At 38.6% G+C, this 25,174-nt stretch overlaps 12 protein-coding genes across 12 annotated transcripts; 7 read left to right on the top strand and 5 right to left on the bottom strand.

Moving 5' to 3' along the window:
• Positions 1-11: 11 nt before the first annotated feature.
• B0P05DRAFT_580380 (uncharacterized protein) lies at positions 12-481 on the top strand (the record flags this gene model as incomplete). The annotated part of the gene is made up of 2 exons (XM_051582014.1): positions 12-180; positions 225-481. 2 exons carry the CDS (start codon positions 12-14, stop codon positions 479-481), a joined length of 426 nt encoding a protein of 141 aa, XP_051432923.1.
• A 5,719-nt stretch (positions 482-6,200) lies between these two features.
• Positions 6,201-6,780, bottom strand: B0P05DRAFT_549717 (uncharacterized protein). The gene is made up of 3 exons (XM_051579169.1): positions 6,711-6,780; positions 6,575-6,654; positions 6,201-6,533 (listed from the first exon to the last, which is right to left on the bottom strand). Exons 1-3 carry the CDS (start codon positions 6,748-6,750, stop codon positions 6,288-6,290), a joined length of 366 nt encoding a protein of 121 aa, XP_051432922.1. The 5' UTR covers positions 6,751-6,780; the 3' UTR covers positions 6,201-6,287.
• A 3-nt stretch (positions 6,781-6,783) lies between these two features.
• B0P05DRAFT_549710 (uncharacterized protein) lies at positions 6,784-8,269 on the bottom strand. Its single transcript, XM_051579168.1, has 5 exons — positions 7,784-8,269; positions 7,564-7,734; positions 7,454-7,521; positions 7,175-7,406; positions 6,784-7,128 (listed from the first exon to the last, which is right to left on the bottom strand). The coding sequence occupies exons 1-5, from the start codon at positions 8,187-8,189 to the stop codon at positions 6,851-6,853; spliced, it is 1,155 nt and encodes a 384-aa protein (XP_051432921.1). The 5' UTR covers positions 8,190-8,269; the 3' UTR covers positions 6,784-6,850.
• A 24-nt stretch (positions 8,270-8,293) lies between these two features.
• B0P05DRAFT_549704 (aspartate aminotransferase) lies at positions 8,294-9,980 on the bottom strand. Its single transcript, XM_051579167.1, has 6 exons — positions 9,830-9,980; positions 9,621-9,751; positions 9,447-9,575; positions 9,173-9,394; positions 9,011-9,115; positions 8,294-8,966 (listed from the first exon to the last, which is right to left on the bottom strand). The coding sequence occupies exons 1-6, from the start codon at positions 9,915-9,917 to the stop codon at positions 8,370-8,372; spliced, it is 1,272 nt and encodes a 423-aa protein (XP_051432920.1). The 5' UTR covers positions 9,918-9,980; the 3' UTR covers positions 8,294-8,369.
• Positions 9,981-10,210: 230 nt separating this feature from the next.
• B0P05DRAFT_549702 (50S ribosomal protein L30e-like protein) lies at positions 10,211-11,806 on the top strand. Its single transcript, XM_051579166.1, has 2 exons — positions 10,211-10,637; positions 10,914-11,806. The coding sequence occupies exons 1-2, from the start codon at positions 10,635-10,637 to the stop codon at positions 11,709-11,711; spliced, it is 801 nt and encodes a 266-aa protein (XP_051432919.1). The 5' UTR covers positions 10,211-10,634; the 3' UTR covers positions 11,712-11,806.
• Positions 11,790-13,085, bottom strand: B0P05DRAFT_549698 (60Kd inner membrane protein-domain-containing protein). Its single transcript, XM_051579165.1, has 3 exons — positions 12,857-13,085; positions 12,088-12,796; positions 11,790-12,042 (listed from the first exon to the last, which is right to left on the bottom strand). The coding sequence occupies exons 1-3, from the start codon at positions 12,871-12,873 to the stop codon at positions 11,803-11,805; spliced, it is 966 nt and encodes a 321-aa protein (XP_051432918.1). The 5' UTR covers positions 12,874-13,085; the 3' UTR covers positions 11,790-11,802.
• On the top strand, positions 12,997-13,585 carry B0P05DRAFT_588981 (60S ribosomal protein L38; the record flags this gene model as incomplete). The annotated part of the gene is made up of 4 exons (XM_051582702.1): positions 12,997-13,041; positions 13,279-13,339; positions 13,389-13,511; positions 13,563-13,585. 4 exons carry the CDS (start codon positions 12,997-12,999, stop codon positions 13,583-13,585), a joined length of 252 nt encoding a protein of 83 aa, XP_051432917.1.
• On the bottom strand, positions 13,485-14,597 carry B0P05DRAFT_180226 (CTLH/CRA C-terminal to lish motif domain-containing protein). The gene is made up of 5 exons (XM_051573158.1): positions 14,388-14,597; positions 14,213-14,254; positions 13,820-14,173; positions 13,561-13,774; positions 13,485-13,511 (listed from the first exon to the last, which is right to left on the bottom strand). The coding sequence occupies exons 1-4, from the start codon at positions 14,506-14,508 to the stop codon at positions 13,644-13,646; spliced, it is 648 nt and encodes a 215-aa protein (XP_051432916.1). The 5' UTR covers positions 14,509-14,597; the 3' UTR covers positions 13,485-13,511; positions 13,561-13,643.
• An 815-nt stretch (positions 14,598-15,412) lies between these two features.
• B0P05DRAFT_549692 (calcium/proton exchanger) lies at positions 15,413-17,468 on the top strand. The gene is made up of 8 exons (XM_051579164.1): positions 15,413-15,448; positions 15,529-15,886; positions 15,932-16,318; positions 16,385-16,405; positions 16,480-16,634; positions 16,684-16,858; positions 16,905-17,078; positions 17,125-17,468. Exons 2-8 carry the CDS (start codon positions 15,533-15,535, stop codon positions 17,257-17,259), a joined length of 1,401 nt encoding a protein of 466 aa, XP_051432915.1. The 5' UTR covers positions 15,413-15,448; positions 15,529-15,532; the 3' UTR covers positions 17,260-17,468.
• Positions 17,368-18,626, top strand: B0P05DRAFT_549687 (2-nitropropane dioxygenase). Its single transcript, XM_051579163.1, has one exon. It carries the CDS (start codon positions 17,442-17,444, stop codon positions 18,585-18,587), a length of 1,146 nt encoding a protein of 381 aa, XP_051432914.1. The 5' UTR covers positions 17,368-17,441; the 3' UTR covers positions 18,588-18,626.
• Positions 18,627-18,639: 13 nt separating this feature from the next.
• On the top strand, positions 18,640-20,562 carry B0P05DRAFT_549686 (uncharacterized protein). Its single transcript, XM_051579162.1, has 3 exons — positions 18,640-18,932; positions 18,974-20,307; positions 20,353-20,562. The coding sequence occupies exons 1-3, from the start codon at positions 18,754-18,756 to the stop codon at positions 20,418-20,420; spliced, it is 1,581 nt and encodes a 526-aa protein (XP_051432913.1). The 5' UTR covers positions 18,640-18,753; the 3' UTR covers positions 20,421-20,562.
• Positions 20,563-21,005: 443 nt separating this feature from the next.
• On the top strand, positions 21,006-24,755 carry B0P05DRAFT_473975 (tRNA synthetases class II-domain-containing protein; the record flags this gene model as incomplete). The annotated part of the gene is made up of 9 exons (XM_051574762.1): positions 21,006-21,401; positions 21,483-21,837; positions 21,871-22,438; positions 22,580-22,713; positions 22,761-22,854; positions 22,900-23,176; positions 23,221-23,460; positions 23,521-23,772; positions 23,823-24,755. The coding sequence occupies 9 exons, from the start codon at positions 21,006-21,008 to the stop codon at positions 24,753-24,755; spliced, it is 3,249 nt and encodes a 1,082-aa protein (XP_051432912.1).
• Positions 24,756-25,174: the final 419 nt, after the last annotated feature.

The following is a 25,174-nucleotide window of genomic DNA, read 5'->3' as shown; positions in this document are numbered from 1 at the left end:
TTCGTCATATCATGAGTAACCTTACAAGAATAGTACGTCGTTTTTACGCCACAAAGCCATGGAGTTATCAAGAAGCTAACGAGTGGCAAAAAAGGTTTAAGCAGAGCAGTATACCTCATGAGCACGTTTCGATCTCGTTTAGTAAAAGCAGTGGTCCTGGTGGACAAAACGTGAATAAAGGCAAGTAGATCTCAAAGCAAACAAGGTTTGTTTACACTCGCTAGTGAATACAAAGGTAGACTTGCGTCTATCACTATCTAAAGCAGACTGGCTACCTGATTATGCAAAACAAAAAATCAAGAGTTCGACGCATTTAAGGAAGAGTAAACACAATGAACTGATTATTACTTCTGACAAGACACGATCACAAGCAAAGAATATCCAAGATTGTTATGATAAATTAGTGGATGTGATCAAGCATTCAGTAGCAGTAACGAAAGAACCAGATCAAGTTACTTTAGAGCGCATCAAACAACTGTAAGCAAACCATTGTTGTGTATAAAACTAACCATTTATATAGGAAACAAGTAGAAGATAAGCACAGAAAGGAATTTAAAAAGAAGCATTCACAGAAAAAGAGCGACAGAAGATCGAAAGGAAATGATTATTAGTTGTATATAGAATAAAGAATCATTCTTTTTTTTTCTCTTTGAGCGAAAAGAAGACATGAAGCTATTCATAGATCTTATCAATGGTTAACTTGCAGATCTGACAATGCATTAATGTACTTTATGTTCCTTTTGTGCAGTTACGCAACATTATGTATTTGTCAGTTGTTTTCATGGCTATAATCCCTTCATTATTTCAAGCAATACATCAAAAAGAGTGGCAAATGTCTCGATTATAGAAAGTGCATAGTTTAATGAAATCAATGACATTTTGTCTTGTGAAAAACTAATCTACTATTTCATGCAAACATAAATTTCTAGCAATTGTTCCTTATTATATCTTGACTCTGATTTATAGAGAGGATAAATTACATATCAAGGAAAACAACTAATGCTATTCAGAAAGCCAAGAAGTATGCCTAGAGAGAAATTATGATGATGGTTAGAGTCTAGACATACACTGTGCTTTTAAAATCGACTTGAATAAAAAAAAATGGGGGCGACATGTTCAAAATGACCTAAAGCTGTTCAAATACAAAAGGTATTACTCGTAAAAATCATCAACTTAGAAACTCTTTGAGCTTCTTTTTGATTCTAAAAAATGAGAAATAGAGCTATTGATAAGTTTACATACTCAAAATGGCCACCAAATGCTTTAAATCTTGATAGATATGTTTACTTGCTACTTGTACTATAGAAATGAGAAGATATGAGCGAAAAACTTCATAAGCATTTTTGCACATTTTCTCAAAACTTCAGCAGTAGACTGCGTCTTTAAGCAGTTCTCAGCAAAAGCTCGATATCGAAGCGGTGCCGTATAAAACCCGTATACCAAAACTCGTATACCTGGAATTTGGATGCATAGAAACAAGCCACTGAGACATAAATGACATCTTACACTTTCTGATCCCCTTTGCCTTATATTCTCTTACAATCAGTTTCTTGATATCTTGACAAATAAAGAATACCGCAAATTAAACTACTTCAAAAAAAAACTTTATCCTAACGACCAGCATTTCAAAACTTTTGATATAGAACCTTGCAATGGATTAGAGAAGACATTCTCGAAGCGTAGCTTGGACATTGGTTGGGCTCTTGAAGTAGGAACAGAAAAAAAGGGGTAAAACGCTGCCCTACTAATTAAGTTCTGGAAATTTTTAAAAAAAAATTAAGGTAACACTAATACTGAAAGAACCATTTCTCTCTATTCTCATAATGCAATCTACCTCAACAACCGCTAATGCTACAAGCCACGCTTGTGAATTTTACAAAATGTACGAAGAACATCAGTACTGGGGTCGTTATTATTTTCAAAAAGAGGTCAAATCTGCTGAACGTATTGCAGAGATCGTAGGTATGAAAAGAAACATGGTCGACGATTGCATTAAACGCATCAACGAAACTGGTTCTCCTCTTCCTGGCAAGGCAATTGGGAGACCCAAGAAAGAGAGTTAAAGAGCCCTACGCCACATCCATCCAAATATTCGCAAGGGTCCTTTCGCTGGTTACAAGCATCACCAAGAGCAAATGGAGAAATTTGGAGCCATGGTTTGTTTGCCAGCTGTAAAGCAAAAATTATGTGTGCTTGCTTTTCTTCCACAAGCAGCCCTAAAGTAGTATATGTTTATTGTAGGGTGGAATAGGCATCAAAAGAGATGTCAACAACAAATCTTCAGTGTATTTTTCAGACTTGCAAGAGGGGGCAATGGCAATGTCAACAACGGCTAAATTTTTCTTTTGTAAAAAATAACATAGTAATGTATTGTCTTTGTTTGATTTAGAGCCCAGGAACCATATAGAGAAATACCCAAAGCTGAAGTATGAAATGCTAATGTTAACAGTAAAAGCAAGACCAATAATCCAAGAGCTGTTGACCTCTTCATCAAGGGCTTATCAGTTCTGTTGGCAAATATTCCGCTAAAATGATTTACTGACTTATATCATATATTAAATGTCTGAATTGCAGTTATTATCAGTTTTTAGAAATGAATGACTTATGGACTTAGTTGCTTATTATATTTTGCTCATATGGCAATAAGAAAAAAAACCTACAATAATCATATTAATATACAATATACTGCTTTATGACTAAGCAATAGAGACAGTTTTTTTAGTTGTTCCAATGAACAGAACAAAATTCACGATTAAAAAGACACATAACATGCTGTCTTTAACCATTGAGAAAAAAATAAAGTAATTGAAGCTTGTGAGGTGCTGTATAAAACCTGTGTACTCGAAGTTTCAATTGGATGGACTAAGCCGCTAAAGTACAAATTCTTTGCACTATATTCTTTCAAAGTAAAATAAACAAAATGTCAACAGATACTGAATATCACAAGAAAAACTATTTTAAGAAGCAATTTCCCGATGGAAAGCATTTCAAGTCTGTCGATATTGAGCTTCTCAATGGAAACGAAACAGCATTTTTCAAATGTAATCTTGACATCGGCTAGGCTCTTCAAGCAGGCACAAAAAAAAATAGCCAAAGGCTGTCCTACTCGCTTCAAGAACTGCCTTGGAGCTGTTTATTGTAATTAGGAGAGCTGCCCTTTTTTTTAATAAAGATATGAGACCTCTTCATACTTTAGAAAAAAATACAAACCCAGGCATGCATGCATGCATTGCAAGGAAGTGATAAAGCATAGACGCTACAATGTCAAAACCAAATTCGCTTTGATTTTCGATGATATCAAAGATGTTACTAGCTGCAATGCTGAATGTGAGGGTTTTCATTCTTTTGCAGTATACAACAGACTTCATCTCTCAGGCGACGAAGACAAGGCCTTGTATGAAAAGGTACAAAATGATAAGTTCTTATCACCAAAAAGCCTAAGTATTGGGGTTACATCTCGTCCTAGAGAATTCGCCAAAGCGGCAGAAGGAATCATCTCTGTTTTGGAGAATCAATATAGAGCAAAATATCAGCTTAATGCTACCAAAGCATCCTTGGGCATTAGCAAGAACTCTGACTTCTTGGGCGACAGCCGAGATAAAAAAAAGAGTACGAAGGCTACATCACCTATACACAAGTTGCTGATGATAAGTCCTTTATGGTTGCTTTTTTGGTCTACAATATGCTGAAGTACAACCTCCCTTTCGCAAAACAGCCTATCGTCACAGATGTTACCTATAAGGCTGTTGCTAATGACAAGAAATGCCTTTGCTCTTCTGTAATTCACGTGCCTGAAATGCAAAAAAGCATCGTATTTTTTCAAGCCATAATGGGCTCGTTAAATATAGAAACTTTTGCAAAATATTTCATTAAGATGTTTGAACACTGTAAACTCAACAAGTAACAGTTTTTGGGCATGATCATGAACTATTCAGCTGCTCAGCGGCTGGGTTTCCTCCATGCCTTTAACTATTATTTCTAAAACAGTGTCAATGGCAGCGGCTTGTAAGAGTAGATCAATGAAGGTATATGCTGCTTGAAAGGATGCTACATGCATTATATGCAGAGCGTTCAAAGGGTTGTATGCAACCATTCGGCTGTTCCTCCCAGCATAAAGAATGAGTCTCATGTATCGTTCAAGACGAGCTGAAGCCCAGTCCATCTTCTTGGAAACACTTGGGTTGATCCACACCAGGTTCCAAGTTGTTGTAGATGGCTGAGATGATGGATGTGCTTCGCTGTGAGCAGTATGACCTTCAAATGCCAATCGCTGATAAAGAATTTGCTTGCTTCGCATCCAACAAGAACTTCTAACTCGGTGGAGGCGTATCACAGTGATCTATACAGAACAATGCACGAATGCAAAAGCAGCGCTTTTTCTTTAAGACATGTACTGCAGTTCGCACAAGGCGATCTGAACCTGATCAAGAACTATTACAAAGATAGCATTGCTCCCAGGTATGGCTAATATTTTTTTAGCTATTCTTATTTTTTTGCGCAAAATAAAGTTATATGTATCTTATAATTTATGAGTAGCATCTTTTATAACATTTGAAGTTACAATTGTGGTCTTACGAGCGTTTTGTTTCAACCCTTTAACACACTTAAAAGAAGTAAAAAGGAAAAAACTGTATCCTTAAAGGTTTCTGACGAATTTTACTTTACTCCTACTTTTAAGCTCTGAGTACACAGGTTTCAATACACAGGTACATACTGAGAAGAAACTAGCATATCAAATAGAAAAAAATGGTGTAGCTTTCTAGCTCTCTTTCTCTACATTTTATTGAGAAAATGAATAGCATTATTTTTGAAGACGGTTTTGAAAGCCAACATGACATTTAAGGAAACGAAGTCATTGAATTCGAAATGGAAGTTGAAAATAAGATGTATCCTGTTGAAAGCGTAACAGACTACGACAGATACACAAATTTGAAGCTTCCCGAGAAAGAAATTAAGAAGGAAGCTGAAGCAAACGTCTGTCAGAACAAAGGTATATAAGCAGTACAAGGATGCTGAAAAAGAAAAGCTTTATTTTCTTAGGGAAGAAAAAGCGACGAGTGTTCGTGTTGCTGCCACGTCTCTCAACATTAACGTTCGAACAACACAAGGCTGAGTGGTCAAAAATAACAAAGATCCTCATGAATATATTCAGAGGGCTACAGGCAATGGAAGACCTGTATACAGACCGCCCACCTTAACTGATGAGCATAAGGATTTTATGATTGAATGGGCAGACGAAAACACATACCCCGTTATATTAGATGGTATGCTTGAAGTGTTGACAGAAAAGCTTGGCGGATTCGATATCAGTAAAAACAGGATCTAACAAATCTCTTAAGTTTAAGTGTAAGATCACCTTCAAGCAGGCTCGTTAACGAGTTCTGGAGAGAAACAGCCCTGAAAAGATCGAAGAGCGTTATCAATGGGTAAAAAAAACGAATAGAGACTGATATGGATCTCACCAACAACTGCGTGTTCATTGACGAAGCTGCTTTCTATATTAATCTTAAGCGAATTTTTTCTTGGTCTAAAGAAGGCAAAAGTGCAATCGTGAAAGTGTCCAAAACAAAAGCCGTTTCTTCTTTTGGTGTTGTAAATATCAATGTAAGAAGACCAAGAGTACTACCTCCATTGAAGAAGAGAAATCAGCAGGAGTTTTGAATGCAAAAGTGATCAGTAACAGTACCACTGTTACTGTACATTACTTCAATTTCGTTAGTAGTGTCGTCATGAGGAATTTCATGGTCATTATTTGACTATGGACAATGCTCTTATTCATAACCATTAAAACATTCAGAATCTCATTTAGAGCCAAGGCTAGAAGTGCTTGTACCTTCCCCCTTACTCGCCTGAGCTTAATCCGATGGAGCGATTCTGGTCGGTTTGCAAAAGCAAACTCAAGAGAAAACAGCTTTTTGAACAGGAGATATTGACTTCGAAAATTGCAGATGCTTGCAATAGAATTTTGTACAGTGACCCCTTAAAGGCTACTGCAGATATTATGCTGCCAAACTTGAAGACTGCCTTTAAGGCAGACCCTATCTATTAAACTTGTGCATTTCGCGTATGTATAAACATGCTAAATTTTCTTTTCCGTTTGGTGTTACTTTGACGCACAAATCGAAGAGTCACCAAGTAGGTTTATCGACAACAATGCTAGAAAAGATAGTTCTGCGCTCTGAAACACAAAGAGAATGTTGTGCATACCCTTGTCAATATGCCTACCATCAATTTTTAATATAGTATGGAATGACACAAGTTTATTTTACAATCAAGACTGATAAAAATTACAACAAAAGAGCAGCCCAGCCAGCCATCATAGCAAGACCTCCCAAAGGAGTGACTGGACCAAGAGCACGGAACTTATCACGTTGAAGCGTAAGCAAATAAATTGTGCCACTAAACATGATGGTGCCACTCAAAATCAATGGTTGAGCAGCAGGATGAATACGGCGAACACTAGGAGGAATAGAAGACAAGGCCAAGAGTGCAACACCATGAACAATTTGGAATTCAGCGGCCATGGTCCAATTCTAACACACATTAGCCTATATCGTATCTTAAAGTTATATACCTTGATTTTAGTAGGATTATCACCTACTACTTTGGCAAGTCCGTGTGCACCATAAGCACCCAAACCTAAACCAGTGGCACCTATGATAAAAATTAAAATAAGGCTTATTTCTTTTCTTGCTTGATTCAACACGTACCAAGAAGACTGCCTGCTCTCCAAAAGAATTGAGAAGTCATTATTATGTAACAAAATAAAAAAAAACAAAAAAAGTCCAGGTAAAAAAAAAGAAGAAATCTTCCCTACTCGGAGAATGGGTTTTTTCCGATTTTTTATTTTTTATTTTTCCAAACCACATTTCTTTAAGGTATCGTTCCATAAAGTTTCAATATCATTCTTTTTTCCATTTATCCAAACAGAAGGTAAGGCTTGTGGACGCTTGTTTGCCCAATATGTACCCGTGTCTCCTACATCCTTTGTCAAACATAAATAAAGTGGCGTCTGACTTCCTTCTTTTGGGGAGAGCATAATAAAATCAAACAATTTCGATACAAAAGCTAAATTAAAAATAGCTGTGTGGGCAAATAAGCGAGTACGCACTGTGCCTGGGTGATACGCTATAAAAAAAAATTAGATCACAATGTATGTGTTCCTTGTCCTTACAGTAGATTGGCACCCGAGTCGTTTTAGCTAAGCGCGGTACGAGTTGACCAATACATGCTTTACTAAATGCATAATGATCAAGTCCATTGAGTCTGTACTTTCCATACGAAAAGTTAGTGTTTAATTGATTAATGGCATAGAGAGTTGAACTTGAGGCAAACAAGACACGACCCTGTTTTGTGTTCATCCAAGGCAAAAGCAACCGAGTTAATAAGACAGGTGAAAGATAATTCTGTCCATATCAAGTCAATAGTCTGTTTTTTTTGTTGAATCACTTACTGTTTGGCATTGTGATTCATAGCCATCGTCTGTAACAGTATAAGGCGTGTTCATGATTCCAGCATTATCTAACACAAATGAGATATATAGACAAACAAGAGTGATCTTACTAATCAATAGTTGTATGTCTCTCTTGGGTGCGATTAACTTGACTTGGTCTACAAAATCACGTACTGATCTGAATGATGTCAAATCAAGTGGGATACATGATACTTTATCAGATCCAGTGAGTGATTGTAGCTCCTCTATGATTTTTTGACAGGTCTCTATTGATCTTGTCCCTATCCAATTCAATCAGACCTGCTTAATTCAAATACATGCAATCTGTACCAATGACAACACGAAAACCAGCTTTAAGCAAGACTTTGCATATCTCTAACCCAATACCTGAGTCACCACCTGTGATGACAGCTAAGGCTTGGTTGCCCTGGAATAGTCGTGCGATCGCGTCCACTTGTTGCTCGTTGATATCCTTTGTTGTACTAGCGTTAAATAAGCCACGTTGACACAAGGCAATATATATGGTCTCAAAAATGCCAATCAGATACACGCGAATAAAGACAGGCAAGGGCGTTTTGTTGAGTTCTGTGTTGCAGGCTTCTAAAAAAGCACTGGATTTTGAAGGTACTCTACGTGTAGACACTAACTCATTGGTGGTTCTTTTGGCGTTGATAATAAAATGTATCACCAAATACAGTACAAGAGAAACAACAAAACTGCTTGAGAGTAAGAGCATTTTAAGAAAAAGAAAAAGAAAGTCAATGTCGCACACGAAATGAGAATCTAGCTAGATTTGCTTCATTTCACAAAATATCATGAAATCATAAACTATGGTGTGAATTGTGATGAAAGGTGATTTTTAATAAGGAATTGAAAGAAACATCTATTTTACAGCAATTATTTTGTTTTGTATGGTTTAGTCCTTGGTGACATTGTGAATGGCTTCAGCGAGGTACTTGACGTTTTGAGAAGAAATACCAGCCATGGAAATTCTACCATCTTGAGTTAAGTAAACGTGCCACTCAGACTTGATCTTGTCAACTTGTTCAGGAGTCATACCAGAATAACAGAACATACCGATTTGGTCAGTAATGTGGTTCCAGCTCTTCTTGGATCCAAAGTCGTTTTCAAGGTGACCTCTGAGCTTTTGTCTCATGGTGATGATACGGTCAGCCATGTGCTTAACTTCACCAAGCCATTCTTTCTTTAATTCAGGAGTGTCCAAGACAGTGTGGACAAGGTGGGCACCGTGAATAGGAGGGTTAGAGTACATGGGACGAATGATAATCTTGAGTTGAGAATCAACACGAGACTTTTCTTCAGCATCAGCACAGACAACAGAGAAGGAACCAACACGTTCACCATAGAGACCCATGTTCTTGGCAAAGGATTGGGCCAAAATGACTTGGTGACCTTCATCAACAAACTTGCGGAGAGCGTAAGCATCGTTGGTACAGTCACCAGAAGCGAAACCTTGGTAGGCCATATCAAAGAAGGCAAAGTGTTCACGTTCCTATTTTGTTGATGTCAACCCATAGACTTGTTTGTTTTGCTTACCTTGATCACCTTGGAGATTTGGTCCCATTGTTCCTTAGTGGGGTCAACACCAGTAGGGTTATGAGCACAAGCATGGAGCAAGACAATTGTGTTCTTGGGAGATTTCTATTGAATTTCAAATCAAACGTGAGTGACACTATTCGTATACAGATGTAGACTCACGTGAAGATCTTCCAACATGCCATCAATGTTGAGACCATTGGTTTGCTTGTCAAAGTAAGTGTACTTTTCCAAGTTGAGACCAGCATTCTTCATGATAGGAATATGGTTACCCCAAGTAGGATTAGGCACAATAATGTTCTTTGCATGAGGGTACCAAGCATTCAAAAATTCAGCACCAATACGAAGGGCGCCCGTACCAGAAATAGATTGAGTGATAGCCAACTATTTTTTTTACCATATGAATAAACACAGAACGCGGCATGCATTCACTTACTCTGTTTTCAGCAATGACAGAGCTATCATCACCATAAGCAAGAGCACCAGCAGCCTTGGTGAAAGCAGGAACACCGGTAATACCAGCATATTCCTTATCCAAATTCTTTTCAATCAAGATTTTCTCAGCCTATAAAATGTTATAAATAACCAAAAACAGTAGGATTCTCATTACCTTCTTGACAGAGGTCAAGACATAGGGCTTACCACCATCATCACGGTAAGCACCAACACCCAAGTTCATCTTGTTGGGAGAAGTGTCTTTCCTGAAGGCTTCAGTAACACCCAAAATAGCATCTGGGGGACCTATTCATTGAAAAACGCGGGGAAGATGAATAAGCGAAATAATAAGAATAAAAAAAAGGTTCCTAGTCCGCTCTTTACCTTGAGGAACAGCGTTCCAAGTAGAAATGAAAGCACGAGAAGCCATACGGCTAGGCTTGATTGAAGCACGGGTGATGGCAGAAAGCATGTTGGGAATTAAGGTTACGAGAAGAAAAAAAAAGAGAGAGAGGAGGGTGAGAAGAAATGAAAGGGATGATTTTTATACAAAAAAAAAAAAAAGATGGAGCCCAAGATGTTACACTAGTGTTTGTAATCCAGTTACGTTTCGTTCCGTATAAGGTACCAGTGAAAATTTAATTCATGTTGACAGCAGGTGAAAATGAACCCAAAAAAAAAGTCACTTGCGTACGCATAGAGTTTCCCAGATAATATCGAAAGTTATTTTTTTTTAATTTAGGTTAAATTCTCAATGAGTTTACCATTTCTTTTTAAAGGATCTATTTTCGTTAGTTGCCGGATCAGATTCATAACATACATCTTCAAGTCTTTTAATTCAGGCTTTGTTACATGTACATTGAAGCTTAATTTTTGGATTTGTTTATAAGGTTGTTGACCCCCTTTCTTTTATTTTTGCTTTATTTTTAGATAGTTTATGGTGGTATTGTTAAATGAGCAACATATCTGTCCATACATGTATTTCAAATGAGTATATATATTCTTTGAATGATAACGGGAAGAATTAATCTACCGCTCCTATCATGAATTTCCGACCCGGGATCTTCTTTGACTCCAAGTAACACGATAATTTTTTTTTAGGGTGGTGTATAAAATACATTGTTGTTTTTGTCATCGTTTTGCTTCTTTCTTTTTCACCTCTTCTTAAACGATCCATCCATCCGTCTAAATGGTAAGTTGAATTTTATTTTTTCGTGTATAAAACTTCACTTGTCTTTCCATCCAGAAAAAAAAAAGAGAAAGTTATTGTGTAGATAAAGCAACATCTTTTGTAAAAGATCATGATTGTGGACGCTGACAATACACTTTCTTGTATCTGTGGAAAGACAATGTTGATAAAATCTGGCTGAGTTGATTCTATATCAACTTGTTAGAGTGTAGTTTTATCAGAGTTGTGAATTTTAATGTAAAATTTGAATCTGATCGAACCCTTATCACTCCATGACAGCCTCCATCCAAGAAGTCTACTGGCAAGAAGGTTGCCCCTGCTCCTTACCCCATCAAGGGCAAGCAAACCACCAAGGCTACCGCCAACCCTTTGATCGAAAAGACTCCCAAGAACTTTGGCATTGGTCAGGACATTCAACCCAAGCGTGATGTTTCTCGTTTCGTCAAGTGGCCCCAATACGTTCGTCTTCAACGTCAAAAGAAGATCATCTACCAACGTCTTAAGGTCCCTCCTGCTTTGAACCAATTCACTCATGTCTTGGACAAGAACACTGCCACTCAAGTCTTCAAGTTGTTGCACAAGTACAGACCTGAATCCAAGGCTGAAAAGCGTGATCGTCTCCGTGCTGCTGCTGCTGCCAAGGCTGAAAAGAAGGAAGTTGCCAAGACTGACAAGCCTGTTGTTGTCAAGTACGGTATCAACCACATCACCGCTTTGGTTGAAGCCAAGAAGGCTCAATTGGTCATCATTGCTGATGATGTTGACCCCATCGAATTGGTCCTTTGGTTGCCCGCTCTCTGTCGTAAGATGGGTGTCCCATACTGTATTGTTAAGGGTAAGGCTCGTCTCGGTACTCTTGTTCACAAGAAGACTGCTACTGCTATTGCCTTGACTGAAGTCTCTGAAGCTGATAAGGCTGAATTGGCCACTGTTGTCTCTGCTGTCAACACCAACTTCACTGCCAAATGGGAAGAAGAACGTCGTCACTGGGGTGGTGGTATCATGGGCCCTAAGTCCAACGCCAAGATGGCTAAGCGTGCTGCTCTTGCCGCTAAGGAAATTGCTGCTCGTCAGTAAACTCATCCGTATACAATAAATTAAACGTAATTTGTCATAACCCTCTCATTCTCTTTTCACATCTTCTGTAAATAAAACCCATTCTTCATCTCTAATGATCCACAGGCTTTTTATTGTTTAGTAAAGGCATTTTTAAAGCAGTTCTAACAGCAGGTAGTCTAAACGCAAGATTCTGAGCTACACTATACCAAGCAGAAGATAGCCAATACAAGCCAATGGCCATGGGTGTCTGTGCTGCAATAGGCACAAATGCGATCGAAACGCCTCGAAGTACATTGGTGATGATGGTTTGCTTCTTACTCTGTGCTTTGTTTGCATACCAAGCATTCAACTAAATAAAACCATAAGTTTGTTATTGTCTTCTGATTATACTTGCCTCTACATTAATCAGGTTACCTGCACCAATCAAGAAAGGCACCATCATGGTAGGATCTGCCACTGTCAGATCCATAAACCAACCCAGCCCTTCATCGGATAAGCCTGATGCAGGTGTCTCTGCTGTTTGTCCCCACCAAGGCAATGGCATGGCAGCCACATGTCTTAATGAGAGTGACATGCTGACAAACAATGGGATCTGAATGTAAGGCAACAGTAACAATTTCCAACGCGAGCAGCCATAATGCGCATAGATCTCCTTTACTTTCTGACTATATCTCTTTTGAAGTTCAGCTTGGTATCGCGTATAATGCCAGCCTTGACGAACAGACTGTTTACCGACTTGGGTCTTGAGTGTCTCTCCCCAGCTTTGGACCATGGGGGCAAGGTTGATCATCTTGCCTATGCTTTGTTGTTGATAGACGGCAATCGGAAACGTCAAACAAGAACGTAGCAGTATGGTACTAGAGACAATAGTAGCCCACCATGGTAGGCCTGTGTTGTGAATAATGTGGATGATCTGTTCATTAAAAGCAAGTACGGAAGGTAAAGCAACTTCAGTGGCTTCATGATGATGAGCCACTGTCAAGCCGGTTGATAATAACAATGGCTTATAGTGGTGTTGTGTTGAAGCCAATACAGGCGCGTGACAATAAATATGGCTTGTTTTTTGTACTGTATATAACAGCTTCTTTCGAGAACAATACATGGTAAAGAAGCAAAAAGTTGTAGGACATTGAATTTCTGACACTGGCTTTATACACTTAAAGAAGTGAAAGGAATACATTAGGCAGACACATTCAACTATGTGACAGAAGGCGCAAACTGAGATAGTACCAACGTCAACAGAGATCCCATAGTTACTTTTACTTCAAGACAAACAAGACGCTTCAGAACAAGGTAGATTATCATGCTGATTGGTTATCAATTCAAACTCCATACCTGTTTGCGAAAAGTAAAAAAAAAAGTAAAAGGATGCAGAATTGAAAATCCCCCTCTTCCCGAACACCTATAACGTCCGAAATGGTAACCTATCTTACACTAGAGTCGATGGCAGTTTTCATATATCAAAGCGATGAAAGGGATGGATACATCAATAGATGGATGGATGGATTCAATCAAATATACACATCAACTTGACTAGGAAACTGTCATCGACCCAGTCAGACCATATGCTAATCTTTTATGATAGCCTCAGCAAATTAAGGATATCAAGCAGTTCCTTGAAATTGCCCGTAGAAAGGATGCTCAATGTAAGTTGTATTTGCTTTGTTCTGATTGTGTACTGATGTCCATCGATAGCCGCACGTATCAAGAAGAACGCTGATTCTGTCAAGTTCAAGGTCAGATGCTCTCGCTACCTCTACACTCTTGTCGTCAAGGACAAGTCCAAGGCTGCCAAGCTTAAGCAATCTCTTCCTCCTGGTAAGTGTATACAATATGGTCTTTACAGTTAAACTGATGTGTGCTGCATAGCTCTTGTTGTGAACGAAATCTAGTTTATTTTTTTTTTGATATTCAAATAAACCCTTTATTTGAAGAGGCAAACTATGTGGATTAGATAAACACTTTTTCAGTTGCTTTTTTGAATGATTCTTGTCTACGCTGGTTATCCAATTCTACTTGCACAATGATTTTTTGTCTCCATAACTTTTCCAATGAAGTACAAGAAGAAAATTGCCTTGATTCTAACATATATAAATGAGTTGGGAGACATTGGAGTGATTGATTACCTAATATCACTTTATTCACTTTATCTGCTATGTTGTCTCTTCTTTCTTGACTTAATAGTTCTCGTGTTTTATCATTCTCTAGTTCATTATAAGCAATCAGAATAAGTACATTGTTGGTTATTTCAGGATACAGTTTACGCCATGGTCGAATATGCTGTTGTGCAAACTGAACCGCTTCCATGTCGCCTTGTGCCCTAAGGATTTCAATGAATTGTTGGCAGCGTAATTGATAAAGAGCATCATGAAGAGACGTATTCGCATGTGTGTTATATGCTTCCATCAGGTCAGGAAAGTGTGTCTGAATCAATTCAAATGCGTGTGCAATATCTCCTTCTCTTATAGCATGATGAATCTCTGCTTATGTTAATACTCGTCTTGGCTGTGCCTCTATACCTTTTCTAGTGTCCATATCATGCCATGCACTATGTTTCATGTCTAAAAGAGGATATGCTATCTATGTGAGTATTCCAAAGGGGACATGCAAAGACTTACTTTGTTGAGTGTTGTTAGTATTGCTGTTCATATCTATGGATAGTCAATACACTATGTTTTGTTCATAGTTGTTTACCTTCTTTGACTTTTGAACAATTATCCAAGTCGTGCATATCTTTCAATAGTGCTTTTGCTGTGTTCTTGTAACAATTATGAAGTAGGTACTCTATAACTATAGCTCGACATGCCTCATTCATGACTGAATATAATTGTGTGTGTGTGTGTGCAAATGAGAAAAAAACGTATTTTATTTTATTTTTATTGAGCAGGTCATGATTTTTGATTGGTGAAAAAGCAAATTAGCATCCTTTTGAAGTCTTTATGATTAAATAGTGCCTTAAAGTAAAGAAATGAATAGGTGGTTGCCATAGCCTCAAAAGAAATACTAAATGTATTATTCAAAGAAGTAACCCAGCTCATATGCTTGAGATCAGTTGGATTTGTCTCTCTTGTTGACCGAGTAAAAAAAAAAATCTATTTATTATATCGACTGTTGACAAAGTTACTACATACTTTTGCTTTAGAGCACCGAGTATATTAAGTAACTGACACACATGCAATTAATTTGACTAGTTTGCAGCTACCTCATAACTTGGTTCATTGCCAAGTAATATATGCTTAACACGCGTTAGTGTGTATATACAAGTTTCTCTAGAAAAGTAATCCTAGACGCCATTTTAACAATTCGGGTCTTCAAATAGATAAAGCATTTACAAGTCCTTTTTCATACATTTTCCCTTCAAAAGGAAAAGACTAGATATGTCCGAGAAAAGAGATATAATTGACGTATGTTTAAGTATAGGTTACGTCTTTGTTTATCCTTGTGAAAAATAAAAAAAAAAAAGAAAGGACCGCCACTTTTGTCGATCCGTTTTTTTTTTTAGAGTAAGTGTCACAGAAAAAAAAGTTATCAATATATATACACAGATGACTTCATGCTTACTTTTTTACATCACAACCTATTTGTTAAAAAAAGTAGCTTAAAGAAAGTCAAAGGTGAGTATTTTGATCTTAAGATATGCATTACAAACAGTAGAGAACTTGTCAAATAGAAAAGAATATGAAGTGAAACAAAAACAGTAGACGCATACATCATTTTGATGAGACTGATTTGTGCCTGGTTTGGAAAAATAAACTGCGTATAAATTAGCTTTCTATAAAAGTATCTTTTATTTTTTTTTTTTTTTATTTTTTTTTTTTTTACTTTTTTAATACCTTAAAATGAGTAATCAGCCAGGCCTTGAAGATTCGTCTGCTATCACTATGGACAAATCACCTACAACTTCCACTGCTATGGGGAACACACCTCAAAAATCACTTTTATCGAGACATTCAACACATCATAGCCAAGCACAATCAAGCAAGACCAATCGTCATATTTCTGCCAAAGATGGGTTTATGACCATTGTTAAATCATCATGGCTTAACGTGATGTTGGTATTTGTACCTATTGGTATTGCTTCTCATTTTGTATGGTCTCCTACGATCACTTTTATCATGAACTTCCTGGCAATTGTTCCTCTCGCTAAACTTTTGGGTTTTGCAACAGAAGACATTGCTTTAAGAACAGGCGAAGTAAGTGAAATGACGGAATAAAGCCTATAAGCTTACAAATTTTAGATTATCGGTGGTTTGTTGAATGCAACATTCGGTAATGCTGTTGAACTTATTATCTCCATTATTTCTTTGACACAAAACTTGGTTGTTGTTGTCCAAGCCTCTATGCTTGGCTCTATCCTTTCCAACTTGTTACTTGTTCTCGGCATGTGCTTCTGGGGCGGTGGATATTACTATAAAGCTCAGTACTTTAACAAGACAGTTGCACAGACATCAGCCTCCTTGCTTTTCATTTCCGTTGCTTCACTCTTGATCCCAGCTGCATTTTATGGATCGATCCACTCTGCTGAATCTGCTTCTGCTGCTGTATTAACACAAGACATTCTCAACATCTCCAGGGCCACAGCTATCATTCTTTTGATCTTGTATTTCTCTTATTTACTCTTTCAGGTAACATTGTCATTTAGATGTGGCTTGTGTCACCTTAGACTCACCTTTCTTCTCTTTTTTGTTTAGCTCAGAACTCATAAGCATCTGGTATGTAGAAAAATAGGAATTTTCGATTGTACGACATTGAGGCTGATATTGATTTGCGTTTTTTGCCTAAATAGTTTATGGGTCCTTCAAGCCCAGATATTCGTAGAGTCAGTCATGCTAGTCTTAAAGTACAAGACCGACAAGTCTTACAAGAAGAAGGACATGCTAGTCACGATGATGACGAAGAAGAAGAGGAACCTCAGCTTCCTGCTTGGATGGCTGTTACCCTGTATGTATCTATATATATGAAGCGTTGTGTTATTTAACTGTCACGATAGTCTTGTTGTTGTCACTGTCATTGTAGGCGTTTGTGCAGAATTTTTAGTGTCTGCTATTGAAGAAGTGACTGAACTTTGGCATATCAGTGAGACTTTTGTTGGTCTTATTCTTCTCCCTATTGTCGGTAATGCTGCTGAACATCTTACGGCTGTTACTTGTGCTATCAAGAACAAGGTAAGTTTTATTTCTTTTCTTTTGTTTTGGATTAACCCCACTCTAGATGGACTTGGCTTTAGGTGTGGCTGTGGGCAGTAGTATGCAAATTGCTCTTCTTGTTACTCCCCTCATGGTTATTATTGGTTGGGGTATGAATGTTGAGATGAGTCTGTATTTTAATATTTATGAAACTGCTGTATTGTTGATTGCTGTCATTATGGTCAACTATTTGATTATGGTAAGCACTACCATTGTGTATTTTTGTATTGACACTTTATATTTAGGATGGTGAAAGTAACTGGCTAGAAGGCCTTATGCTAATTGCTGTCTATATTGTCATTGCTATCAGTTTTTACTATTATCCTGACGGTGGTAGTTCCACTGCTTCCTCTAGTAACAACAGCACCTTGGGTGCCTAATACTACATTGTGTATATACATATTTAATAAAGTCCCTTGATTTATGCTACAAAATCATACAGATCATCAAATATAGTTAATGACGATATACAGTTTCTTAAATGGTAGGCGGCTCTCTAACTTTGTTTTTTACAAACAAATACTTGAAGCAGAGAACCTTTCTTTTTTCTTTTCTTTTCTTTATGTGGTCTTCTTCTTTTACTCGTGCCTTAAAGCTAACGTATCCTATTGTACAAGCACCTTGCGCTGGTCATACAGGCGCTGAATTAGTAGCTGCTGTTAGTAATGCAGGTGGACTAGGTTCTTTAGGAGCTGGCATGATACCTCCCTCTCAATTACGCACAACTATTCAGGCCATTCAAGCCAAGACATCCAAACCCTTTGCGGTCAATTTGTTCTGTCGCCCTACTCAACCTGTCACTGAGGCCGAGCTGCAAGAGCATTGCCCTCATATTGATGACGTATTAAACCAAATTCGATCGGAACTCGGTATTCCTATTCCTACCGAATACAAACTACGTTCTCCTCCTTTGGATGAACAAGTGGCTGTCTTGTTAGAGACCAAAGTGCCCGTTGTTTCCTTTACGTTTGGGATGCTACCCAACCCTCTTCGAGACAAGCTTTGGGACGCAGGTACGTATTTAATTGGCACAGCAACCACGGTCCAAGAAGCACTCATGTTGGCCGGATTGGACCCTGCGGACTCAACCCGTAAAGCAGACGCCATTGTCGCACAAGGACTAGAGGCTGGTGGCCATCGTGGTTCGTTTCTGCATGGTACAGGTGAAAATCATCAACCAATGTTACGTTCGGACTTGATAAAAGCTATTCGAAACCATGATCTTCCTATCCCTCTTTTAGCTGCAGGTGGCATAAGTCACGGAGAGGATGTGTATCGCGTCCTTCAAGACGCAGACGGTGCTGTGATTGGCACATTGTTTATGTTGGCTACTGAATCGGCTACACCTCCACCCCACCGGGAATACATGTTGCATGCCGAGAAAGATGGTGTAGAATCCACCAAGATTACCACTGCTATCACGGGTAAACAAGTCCGTAGTTATCCGAACAAGCTCATGAAGCGTATTGAACAAGTGGTTGCTGAAACAGGTGCTCAAGTACCTGTTTATGATATTCACTCGAGCAAGACGAAAGACATTGCCACTTTTGCAACTATGCATGGACTCAAAGATTACATGCTTTTGCTTTCAGGAGCAAACACGTCTGAAGCAGTCAATTTTAGTGAGCAAGGTACACTTTCTGCCTTAGACATACTCCAGAAATTAGTAACTGAAGTGGAACAAAAAGATGCAATAAAGAAATACTAGGTTAATGGCTTATTACTAAAAGCGGTTATTTCAAAAAAAAGATCAACAATCTAAAAAAAAAAAAAATAACTCCCCTTGTTTCTCTTTATTTTTCCCCTCCCTATAGACTGTTGTCTCTCCTCTTTTTCTTTCTTTCTTTTCTCTCTCTATTGAGCGCGTGTACCCTATGATAAGAATACAGCGTCTTGTAGTGTATATTCTATTTCTCGTGTTATTTGTGCTTGCCACGATAACTTTATTGCCTCATCTCGAACAAGACTCGCCCGCTTTTCAAAACACAGTAACTAAGAAACAAAAGAAACCTGATCCTAACGAAGAGCGATATCTATCATGGTTTCCTCACAGGTATGTTTGTATGTATTTACTTTTGACTGAACCTGTGGCAGTGGCTTCCCTGAGCAACAAGAAGCATTTAGAAACGCTCTTCGTCTTGCTCTCGAAACAAAGCGTACTATCATTGCACCTATGCTGAGAATCAATCACACGTACCCATGGTTACCATTTGAAGACTTGGCTAAACGCTATGAAGCTCAAGACAAGACGACACTGCTTTCATTATGTGAATCCAACCAACAGAACTGGCAAACTGAGTTGGAACATTGTGAGACAATCAATAACTGGATTGAAATTCCTTGGTCAAGCATCATGGATCTAGACATCATTCAACAAGAATACGGTATTCGCATTATTGAGCGTACACAAGGACACGGTTGGGGTGTTCATGAATCAGCTTTAGGAGGCAACATTGACCCTGACGATGTGGCCATTGTTGATGTCATGACATTTAAAGAAAATGGTACAGATTGGGAACACCCAGATGAAGAAGCACTGCTCAAAATGAAACATCAAGACCGCCTCAGTCAATGGATTCAATCGCACCTGAAAAAGACAGAAAAACTGACAGAACCCCTTAAATTCGTATTGGAAACCGAGCGATTACTTGCCATGGACGCTAAAATCATTCAGTTTGGTGCTCTTAGCTCAGCTGCTCGCTATCCTACCACACCCTCAGAGATTCAGCAACAATTACGCAAGGCAATGATGAAGACACGATTTAATGTGCCTGATCATTTATCTGCATTGACTGCTCAAGCAGACAAAATTGTTGAAGCATTAGGAGGTCGATTCCAATACAGTACCTTGATCTTGAATCTTTCTAAGCTTGTTGCTCTTGATGCCCGTGCTGGCACTCTTCAAAAACTCGCTGTGGATGGTAATGTACTTTCAAAAGAAGAAGAGGATAAATTGGTCGCACAAGGACCTACCAGTATGGAAGAATTAAATGAACGATCAAGAAAGGAATTGATGGATGCTGTTGTGCTTGAGATCTTTGGTGATATTCCTATTAACCAAGCAGTCTCGGCTGCTATGCCAATCAAACCAACCTCTAAACTAGCCAGTCTTTTAAACTCAGGCCCATTATCTAATTCTAACGATAGACATCAATTGCTAAAGGCCTGTGTGGATTACCATAAAAATGTTGAGCACCGTTACCCTATCTATTACCTGATTAACGACATGGAACTTGCACCAGAAACACGCCCTGATATCTTTGGTCCCCTTTTGGAGATGTTTCCTTGTATCTTTTCTAAATCTGATATGCTTCAATGGGGTATTCAGACCACCCATTGGTCTGCAGGTCAACCTGGTCTGACAGATACGCGTGTTGATTACGAAAAATTATTCCAACCTCTTCTTGATATCCTGATTGCAGGAAAAGGTAAATAATTATATGCAGTGCTATTTTCAATATTAACAATCCTAGGCTACTCATTTTTCGAAATCCCAACCACGCCTTTAACGCGTTTCCTGAATTGGAGTCCTAAACCATAAAACTTGACTCTATCCTCACATCATGATGTGAAAAATCACGAATGATAATAAAGGGTATGGGTTTGTGATGTCATGATTAGATCAGATTATTGTCATGTCAATGCTATATAAAACAATTATTTCTTGTCCTTTTTTTTTCATCTTCTTATATTATCTTTATTACAATGTATAAACTAACTCTCCACAAGACTCGTTTGGCTGCATTAAACGCACGTCCTTCCACAAGATACTTTTCTACTCAAAAAGAACCAAAAACAGGTCCAAGCAAGACATTTATTGCTAGTTTACTTTTAGCTGCTGGTGGTTTTGCTTATTATCAACGTCAGAAAGAAGAGAGCAGTAAGTAATTCATATGGAATTCATGCAATTAAAACTGTCTCAGAATTCTATAATGGTGATTCAGATGCAAAGGAAACTAACAGGAAAATTGCTGAATTAGGCCAACGTGTCATTCAAAACGGTCAAGTCAAAGGCGACCTGAAAGATGCTCAATATCACCTGAAGGAATCAGCTCGTTCTACTGGTGATGCCACTCAAGATGCCTATAGTAAACTTAAACAAGAAGGCCGTGAAGCTGCAGATCAAATGAAATCACATGCTCATGATGCTGCCTCTAAAGCCCAAGACAAATATGAAGATGCCAAGGATTCTCTCAAGGACAACAAGGATTCATTAAAAGCCGAGAAGAACCCCATGGTGAAAGAAAAGGTTTCTCCGATCAAGACCAAGTCTCATCCTGAGGAAATTTTAGAAAGTGAAGCTGAACACCGTGTCAAGGACACCAGTGGTCTTGTAGGCAAAGACACTGATAAAGTCAAGCCTGTTTGGGACGATAAGGGTGCTAAAGAACGATCTGCCAACAGCCCTAAGGTGGTTGTGGATCATGATCATTCCAAAGGTGGTTTTCTAGGTGGTATCTTTGGTTCTTCTGATTCTGACAAGCACGACAACAATGTTGTTCATAATGAAAGAATGCCCTCTGTTCCCGTCACTCAAAGAACTGTCTATGATCCTGCTCCTACTGTTCACGGTAACCCTATGGCTTACGAAAAGCGCCACAAGGACCCCACCAAGCCTGCATGGGAAGTTGATCTTGAACGCCATGCACATGATAATGTCCGCGATACCTCTGGTTTAGTTGGCAAAGACACAGACAAGGTCCGTGCTGTCTGGGAAGAAAAGGCCGTTCGTGATGACGGTCGTCATGCTCAACCCAAGGAACATTCTGAAAGCTTTTGGTCCAATTTGTTTGGTAAGACCAACGATACTGCCTCTGATATCAGCCGTGAAGCTACACACGAAAAGGACAAGTTGAAGCATCAATATGAACAAGACAAGGAAAAGGTTGGATCCATGTGGCAAGATGTCAAGGACAAGGCCAGTATGAAGGCTAAAGATGTTGAACATGAAGCCCATCGTATCAAGGGAGATGCTGATAACACAATTCAAGAAAAGACAAGCCAATTACAGTCTGGATGGAACAAGGTCAAGAATGAAGCTCAATCGGTTGTCTCTGGTGCTCAAGAAACCGCTTCAGATGTCTCGGGTCGTCTCAAGGCTGAAACCGACAAAGCTTCTGCTAATGCTCAATACGAAAAGGAACGCTTAAAGCGTGGTGCTGTCGATAGTCTTCAAGAAGGCAAGGGCCGTCTTGGTAGTGGTCTGAATGAATTACAGCGTGAAGCTTCTTCCGGTGCTGAGAAATTGAAGGCTCAAACAGAAGAAACTGCCAAGAGTTGGTATCAATCAGGTACTGAACATGTCAAGAGTGGTATTTCTACTGTCAAGGATGTTGCTGACCAAGAACTCCAATGGGCTGAACAAAAAGCACAAGAAGCCAAGAAGGAAGTTAGCCAATTGCTCTCTCCACGCAAACCAGAAAATACCGGTTTAAGTGGCCATGTTAAGCGTGGTGAACGCTATGCTGAAGTGGAGGAAGGTGTATTGAGACCCACTCGTCCTAATACTGACTTGAAGCCCGCCGAAGTTGTAGTTGAGAATGCTTCTGGCAAGGAAATGTAAAAAAAAAAAAAAAGATATGATGCATATGTAAATAAACTTGTTCTTTTTGCGGTTATTAAATTCATTGAGCCCTGTTCTATTCTTTTAACTTTTCTTCTACACATGATCTCACGTCTTGGATTGGCATTAGTAAAAAGTCGACCCATTATCACCCGAGCTATGTCTCGACCTATGGTGAGACTTCTTCCTGTTCAGTTACGTCCGCTGAGTACGACACTTGTCAGAAGAGAGCAATATTTACATGGCTATAATGATCATGAGCGATACCATGGTACACTAATACATCTCGAGATTATGTTACTGAACCATAACACCTAGGTGAATATCCGAGCCGTACTCATTACTGTGGCGATTTGCGTGCTTCTGATGAAGGACAGCGTGTTGTGTTATGTGGCTGGGCACTCTCTTCAAGGTAAATATCCTGCTTAACAATCAATGACAACTCATTATGCAACAGAGACATGTCTCAAGAATTGATCTTTTTGCCATTAAGAGATCATACAGGTGTTACACAACTTGTCTACCGAGATTCGAGCAACAGTAACCTCAAGACGCAGATTCAATCCTTGTCTGCAGAAAGTGTGGTTTGTGTTGAAGGCATTGTCAAAAAGAGACCTGAAGGCATGTCCAACAAAAAACAAGCGACAGGCGATATTGAAGTCGAAATCGTTCAATTGTATTGTCTGAATCCTTCCAGTCCTTCTTTGCCCTTTTGGCCAAACCAAGCACAACTCGTAAGTCGTTTATTGACCTCTTTTCGCTTACTGATACTCATTAGCCTAATGAAGAAGTCAGGCTTCGTTATCGTTATCTTGACTTGAGAAGACAAGAACTTCAACACAATCTTCGCATTCGATCTCTAACAGCCAATACTGTCAGAAACTATTTGACTGAACATGGATTTACAGAGATTGAGACACCTACTTTGTTCAAGTCAACACCTGAAGGTGCACGTGAGTTTATTGTGCCTACAAGAAAAAGAGGTGCATTTTATGCATTGCCTCAAAGTCCTCAACAAGTAAAGTGTATTGAGTTATGATCTTTCTTTTTTTTTTTTACTAATCTATGTTGTATATAGCATAAACAAATGTTGATGGCAGCTGGTTTTGATCGTTATTTCCAAATTGCCCGTTGTTTTCGAGATGAAGATTTACGAGCAGACCGTCAACCTGAATTTACACAGATTGATTTAGAAATGTCTTTTTGTAAAATGAAAGATGTGCAAGGTATTATTGAGGGTATGGTCACCACTATCTGGGATAAAGTACTCGGTAGAAAACTGTCTAAAAAGGATTTCCCTTCTATGACTTATCATGAAGCCATGTCCAAGGTAAAAAAAAAAAAAAAAAAAAAATTAGCATGTTCATAATATGTCTATAGTATGGATCTGATAAGCCTGATGTTCGTTTTGACATGAAGATCAATGATATTGGTTCTTTTATGCAAGATATTGTGAACAATGAAGCAATGGATTGTATGGTCGTCAAAAAAGGTGCTGCTATCACCGGCGGTGAATTAAAAGCTATGCAAAAGATACTGGATTTGACAGACGACAAGAACTTTAACTTTATCAAGATCAATGAAAACAATATGGGTTCATGGCCATCCAAATGCAGTACTTTACGCCATTCAAAACATATTGGCAGCATAGAGAGTCATTTAAACACAACACTTGATATTCAACAAGGTGATTTAGTGGTTGTCTATAAGCGACTCAACTATCTTTATGGTGGTAATACAATCATGGGACGAGTGCGTCTACATCTTTCTAGCTTAATGCAAGAAAAGAAACTACTTCAATTAGACCAAGAGAAATACAAATTCTTATGGGTCGAATCCTTCCCTCTCTTTACACCCGACGAAGAAGGTATTCGAACATGGCAAGCAACACACCATCCCTTTACAGCACCCTTTGATCAAGATATACCCTTACTTGCCACAGAACCAGCCAAAGTAAGAGGTCAACACTATGATCTTGTATTGAATGGTATGGAAATTGGTGGTGGATCCATCCGTATCCATTCCCCTGTGATGCAGACATTTATTCTGGAAAAAGTGCTCGAGTTACAAAAGCATGAATACAACCGTTTTGATCATTTGATTGATGCTTTGGGTGGAGGATGTCCTCCTCATGGTGGCATTGCTTTAGGCTTTGATCGATTGATGGCTATTTTGTGTGAATCAAGCTCAATTCGAGATGTGATTGCTTTCCCCAAAGCTGCTGGTGGTAAAGACTTCGTGGTGAACAGTCCTTCTGAAGTGACAGAGGCTCAATTAAATGAATATGGGCTTCAGTTGTCTCGTGTGAAATAAGCTACTGTGACGTCAATGATCTCACTCTCTTTTTTCCCTCCTTAAATCTGTCTATTGCAATGATGTTTAAATTAAACTTGATGAATTCCTCTTTAGCATTCATAGGAGTGTCTCTCTGTGTGTGACGGTTAGACGGTGTGACAACATAAAAACATACGTTGTTTCCCCTTTTTCTCTCTTTTTCTTTTTTCTTAAACTTGTTCTATGGCATCTATTGCTGATAATTTATTTCTACTAACTACACTTGTTCTTTCTGCTGTAAATCATATGTCATAGTTATCAAAAGTCATGCCCACAATCCTTTTTTTTTTAGTGTGCTTGGATCATCAGTTTTATTGGTGCCTGTGTTTTTAGACGAGGTCTTTCAGGTGGTGCCTGGTGGATTATTGTCTATGAGCTTATGTTGATTATTATAACAA

The sequence above is a fragment of the Gilbertella persicaria genome (genome assembly GCF_025201335.1).
Source record: "Gilbertella persicaria strain CBS 190.32 chromosome Unknown B0P05scaffold_31, whole genome shotgun sequence".
In the NCBI taxonomy this organism is placed as follows: Eukaryota; Fungi; Mucoromycota; class Mucoromycetes; order Mucorales; family Choanephoraceae; genus Gilbertella; species Gilbertella persicaria.
Note: the sequence above shows the minus strand (reverse complement) of the source record. Positions and strands in the feature narration are given on the sequence as shown.